At 42.6% G+C, this 5709-nt stretch overlaps 1 protein-coding gene across 1 annotated transcript; it reads right to left on the bottom strand.

Annotated features, from left to right (window-relative positions):
* Positions 1-262: 262 nt before the first annotated feature.
* Positions 263-4954, bottom strand: LOC109483878 (MAM and LDL-receptor class A domain-containing protein 1-like). Its single transcript, XM_019787021.1, has 10 exons — positions 4905-4954; positions 4195-4464; positions 2881-3027; positions 2426-2560; positions 2098-2304; positions 1835-1963; positions 1588-1716; positions 1119-1228; positions 515-737; positions 263-372 (listed from the first exon to the last, which is right to left on the bottom strand). The coding sequence occupies exons 1-10, from the start codon at positions 4951-4953 to the stop codon at positions 263-265; spliced, it is 1509 nt and encodes a 502-aa protein (XP_019642580.1). The 5' UTR covers position 4954.
* Positions 4955-5709: the final 755 nt, after the last annotated feature.

The raw sequence follows: 5709 nt of genomic DNA, 5'->3' as shown, positions 1-5709 counted from the left end.
TGCTCTTCACCACAACCACGTGGTAACATCTGCAAAATATAAACCAGTGAGCTAGTACGCCTCACTCCGTCATTAGGCGTTTTAGAAATATTATTTTGAACGATCCCCCCTGTATAAATAGTGTCTAAAATGTAACAATTAGGGGATGCCATATTTGATGACAACTTTCATGATTTTTTTTCTTGTTTGATACACCAATTTTCTTCCTCATTTACATAGATGATTAATTAATATATCATGTCTTAACATCGTCAGTGAAGGCTCACCCTATCGGACCATGCCTCTCAGATGTCGGTTTGACCTCTATCGGGAGAGTTGTGGAGTTTAATTCCGTTTGATCCTGCAACACCGGCTTTTCAGGCGCTGGAGGTTCTGCAAATCCAAGAGAAAAAAAAAGTAAATTTAATCATCAGAGCAATATTGTGTCATACCCTGTACGAATGTGCCATGTATAATCTTCAATTGTCTTCTATCTCGTGTTGTAAAACTCAGACAAGACTCGGCCTATACTCACTTCCCGGTGGAACGGTACAGTTGACAGCCTGACTGAAGTATCCCTCCCCTGTGTAGGTCAAACCTGTCACCTTTATGGTGTACACAGAGTTGGGCAGCAGATCCAAAATCTCCGTTTTGGTCGACTTCAGCAGTCTGATGCTCGTGGATTCTGTTGACTTAACGCTGTATTCGCCCCTTTGTGTCTGTCCATTGCTATCTAGGTAATCTCTTTGAAGATACACCTTGTATTAAAGACAAAAAATAAGGTTGGGCTGTAGGCGTTTTTTTTAATTGGATAGCAAGCATTAACTCATAAAGACTGCTGCTGTAGATTGGATATACGTAGATAAGTATTGTCGTGCCATTTATAAAATAGGACTTCCTGATATCAGATTTTGCTTATATAATATATATTTTGGAGTGACCAAAATATCTTCCATGAGTAAATGTATGCTTTGAAAGACAACAAAACACACAAAATGTGCAAACTACATTCCTTTATCAATGAGATTCATTTGAACTACAAACGAGATTTGGACAAGAAATGTCTGCTCAACGATTGGGAAGAAATGTCAAGGTCGGAGGAACGTTGCTGATATTGCATTATGGATCTTTAAACGTACATTATATCCGGTGATGTTTCCTCTACCTCTGGGTACCGCGGGTGATAACCAGCTGACGTCACAATAGTTGTGGTCCTCCTGTCGGCTTATGTTGAGGGGAGATGATGGGTCTGTTGGGATGTATACGTGTGTGCGCCACGTTTACTGGATCTAAATTTGATTGCATTTTTTGGGTCAAATTTATGAAAAAAATGTCAATTAGAAATGTTAGAAACACGTTTATGCGTCTCCGATTCCTCTTCCTCTAGCAACAAATTTAGAAGTAGCTTTCTCATGGGAATTAGGTCAATGACAGGTGCTTCATTTTGCCTATTGATGTAGAAGACTGCGTTCACATGATGGCTAACCACAGTCCTCAGTTCCATAATAGGAGTACATTCTATCAAAACACTTGTATGTTTCTTACAAGTCATTTACAATGACAACCATGAGATCTATGTAAGATATCAGTTAGGATAACTGTACTTACGGTCACACACATGTCTATCGGAGTTGAGGGTGAAGCCATTATAACACGAACAGGTATAACTTCCGACTGTGTTGGTACAGGTGTGATCACATGGTCCCCGGCCTTCGTTTGAACTGCACTCATTATTGTCTATGTCATCATCGAAAGATAAACACAAGTCATAAAGTACTATCCGAATACTTCAAATATTTCAGATTTTCTGCAGATTGTTAAGAATACAAGACTATATGTAAAGCGTGACACTCACCATTACATGAGAGGCCGTCCTGTTGAAGACTATAGCCAACATTACAGGAGCAGGAGAAACCGTTGTCGGAGTTGGTGCAGGTATGGGAGCACAGACCTTTGCCTTGTCTGGGAACACAGTCGACGACATCTGCAGCATAAAAAGAACTTAGTAACTTGAGGCCTTCACAACGTCTACACAGCACATGCGTATATACATCATCAAGCGTCGACATCATCAAGTGTTTGTTATATTGATTTTGCTCTAGATTAAAAACACCTCACCTAAACAAGTTCTTTGCAGGATACTGACGTCATCTATTGCAATGTCACCATGGATCCCAGATCCTCTGACTCCTTCAAAGATGACCTGGTAACTGTTGTTAGCAGGAATGTTGACGGCGACGCTGAACCACTGGTCACCTTGGTTACCAGATCTGGTCCAGATGTCAGAAGTCGTACCTCCAGTTTTTACGGATACCTTCAGCGTACCTAAATGTAAGAATGACCACATAGGAACAGTGGTGATAGCAAAGCTGAATTCTTCTTCCTAGACGTTTTCTGCAAATATTTATGTGATACAAAAGGTGTTTACAGTAGTTTTGTGGCTTACCTATGTGAACTCCATACATGTGTGTCCAGAACAGCAGACACTGACCGTCAGGATACCTGCGGTAGGACGGGGATAACAGACGGGCGGTGTCTCCCTGTTCTCGCGGTAACGATGTTTCAATGTACATGTAATGTCCTGCAATAGATAAACACGGCCTGATTTGTTCTATTCTCTAGTTCTATAGTAATTTGAAGAAAGTTGGCTCATTTGTTTAATTCTAAAATGTTAATAAGGAAAAAGTAGAGCGAACTAACGCATGTTCCATCTGATCGTAAGAGACCGGGTTATTACGTAATCAACGTCTTCGAACATGTCCTGGCAAAAGTCGCTATCATGGTTTTCCAAATATGTAAGCTGGCCTTGTTGGTAATCCATCGTCTAGGGGTGCAACTAAACTAAATACTGATGCTACAGTAAACTTAACCTAAACGTGCCTTAAAAATCTCCTAACAAACCTGTGCTGGTGCCAGTGGTGTGGTCGACTGTTGGACCAGTCCTGCTCGACCTAGTACCACGAGAGTCACGTGTCCAGTCAAAGTTGTCTGTCGTGTTCTGTGTGTACTGACACAGGTCTGTCTCAAAATCACAGGGACTGTAGGGAGCTGTGGGGAACACAGTAAAGTAGAGGGACTGTTGGGATCTGTGGAGAACACAGTAAAGTACAGGGACTGTGGGGAGCTGTGGGGAACACAGTAAATCACAGGGGCTGTAGGGAACTGTGTGGAACACAGTAAAGTACAGGGACTGTAGGGAGCTGTGGAGAATACAGTAAAGTACAGGGACTGTAGGGAGCTGTGGAGAACACAGTAAAGTACAGGGACTGTAGGGAGCTGTGGAGAACACAGTAAAGTACAGGGACTGTAGGGAGCTGTTTGGAACACGGTAATGCACGGGGACTGTAGGGAGCTGTGGAGAACACAGTAAAGTACAGGGACTGTAGGGAGCTGTGGGGAACACAGTAAAGTACAAGGACTGTAGGGAGCTGTGGGGAACACAGTAAAGTACAGGGACTGTAGGGAGCTGTGGAGAACACAGTAAAGTACAGGGACTGTAGGGAGCTGTGGGGAACACAGTAAAGTACAGGGACTGTAGGGAGCTTTTGGGAACACAGTAAAGCACAGGGACTGTAGGGAGCTGTGGGGAACACAGTAAAGTACAAGGACTGTGGGGAGCTGTGGGGAACATAGTAAATCACAGGGACTGTAGGGAGCTGTGTGGAACACAGTTAAGTACAGGGACTGTAGGGAGCTGTGGGGAACACATTAAAGTACAGGGACTGTAGGGAGCTGTGGAGATCACTTTTAAGTACAGGGACTGTAGGGAGCTGTGGAGAACACATTTGCGACGCAAATGCATACTATTCACCTTCATATGATCTAGCTTAACAAACTTACTGCTTTGTTTATTCTTACTTAAACATATTCATATATCAATACATGTATCGTGACAAGCACATCTAGCTTTGTCCTGCTATACAATGATATGAATCTTTATTGCATATTCCCATCCAAAAGGACTAAATGCACATGTGAACACATGTGGTCTAGGGCATAATGTAGTCCTACACCAAAGGATGCCATCTACAGCACACGTTGCCATGGTGACAGGTCCAGGTCATTGCCCTAGTGTGTTTAGAGAAGAAGAAGAGGAAGAAACTGGGCAAAACAATATGCTTTCCTTCCCCGAAGGTAAACATAGTAATTAGGAGTTCCCTGTAATATCTAGCACATTAAGTGTAATGCCCATATATATAAAAAATAATTCAGTACCTTTTCTTTCGTAGTAGTCAAATCGCGACGGTGGGTCACTGTCAGCTAAAGTTGCTCCTGGTGTGTCCCTGTTTGCTGTACTCAGGGTACAGCGAAGGAGCTGGTGGTCATAATGAAACGACAGACACGATCCAAACGGAACAGTAGAAGTTCCCACTAAACACCGTCTGGCGCACTCCTCCTCGTCAATACCTCCGATACCTTCATCGTTGAAGCCGAGTTTAGCTTTTGCATCGTAAAAGTCAAACCAGTCCAGCGACGTGTTCGCTTCTAAAACACAAATAGAGAACAAATACTGTATGATTTGCAATGGAAATCAGCCTGATACCATATTACTGTAATTGTAGCAACAGCATCCTGCCCACCTTACCCTGTGACGAAACAAACTAGCATTAAACTTTTATCACCCCCGTGATAATGTTAGGTTGTTGATAGGGACATTTTTGTGTTCTGCATTTGAATATGAACTCTAATCTACAAGCAGATCTGGTTAAGAAATGGTTACAGACTGGCCAATTTGATACTGTCTTACCCCTACCAAAAAGATCTGCTTGGAGATTATATGAACTCACGCTTGGGTACTCCCACAGATATTACATTTTAAGGTGAATGTTGACAGCCGCTCCACTCCACATTTTAAGGTATACAGTACATACAGTATAACATGTCATTCTTTAACAATACGCAAATTCTATATTAAATTGACTTACCAGCAAAACCTCCAAACAGACAAAGCAAAAGCCAAAAAGGAACAGCCATCTTTTCTGAAGGCCACTTCCTCCTGATCACATTATGTACTGAACAGTATTCATCCGCGGGGCCTAGTAATCCTCACCCCAGAGGAAACCAGAAAAACTTGACTGTGTGGAATAACGAGCATTGGTGCCAATTTAGAGATTTTTATCGTCTTGCTTACCTTTCTTCCATAAGTTTGCCTTTTTTGTAATAATTCTGCTGTGCTATTTCTTTCTCTACCGTTGAAGCACTTTTCGAGATTTTCAATATATGTCCTTTCTAGCTCGTCTCTTGAAAAACATTTTGCAGCGTTGATTTTCCCAGACATACAAATTGACTAGTGGCATATATTCCTGATTTAAAACGTAATGAGATATGACATAATATTCCAATGTAACCCTATCTCCCTTAGTAGAAATATCACTACGCCAGGTGCCCAAACTGACAGGCATTCGTGTCGTAATTACACTGCGCTCTCATTGGTCATCCGTAATAATCTAATTAACCAACCCCATATAAGGCATGCGCGCCTTATCACTTCAACCATTTCTTCGGAGCCGTCCGCACCGCGAGGAGCAGCAGGCTAGGGTCGCAGTGAAGCCCAGCACAGTTTTCCCGGTCCCCACGTGCAGAACTTCTTCGTTCAGCTCGCAAGTTTGCTCCAAGAAAAGGTTTGGGGTGTGGCGAGGGTAACGTTTCTCTTTTACAAACGTTTTTGCATTTCTGGGTGCTCCCCAGGTCTGTTTGAGTAACAGTACGTTCGGGGAGTTTGGGCGCACG

This window comes from Branchiostoma belcheri, unplaced genomic scaffold (genome assembly GCF_001625305.1).
Source record: "Branchiostoma belcheri isolate BF01 breed outbred unplaced genomic scaffold, Haploidv18h27 scaffold67, whole genome shotgun sequence".
Classification (NCBI taxonomy): Eukaryota; Metazoa; Chordata; class Leptocardii; order Amphioxiformes; family Branchiostomatidae; genus Branchiostoma; species Branchiostoma belcheri.
Note: the sequence above shows the minus strand (reverse complement) of the source record. Positions and strands in the feature narration are given on the sequence as shown.

Excerpts from the sequence above, each read along its gene's own strand:
- LOC109483878 (XM_019787021.1), bottom strand. The coding sequence starts at position 4,953 with ATGGCTGTTCCTTTTTGGCTTTTGCTTTGTCTGTTTGGAGGTTTTGCT. Across the intron at positions 4,465-4,904 it reads TCTGTTTGGAGGTTTTGCTG|AAGCGAACACGTCGCTGGAC; the intron begins GTAAGTCAATTT and ends TTTGTGTTTTAG. Across the intron at positions 2,305-2,425 it reads CATGTATGGAGTTCACATAG|GTACGCTGAAGGTATCCGTA; the intron begins GTAAGCCACAAA and ends TCTTACATTTAG.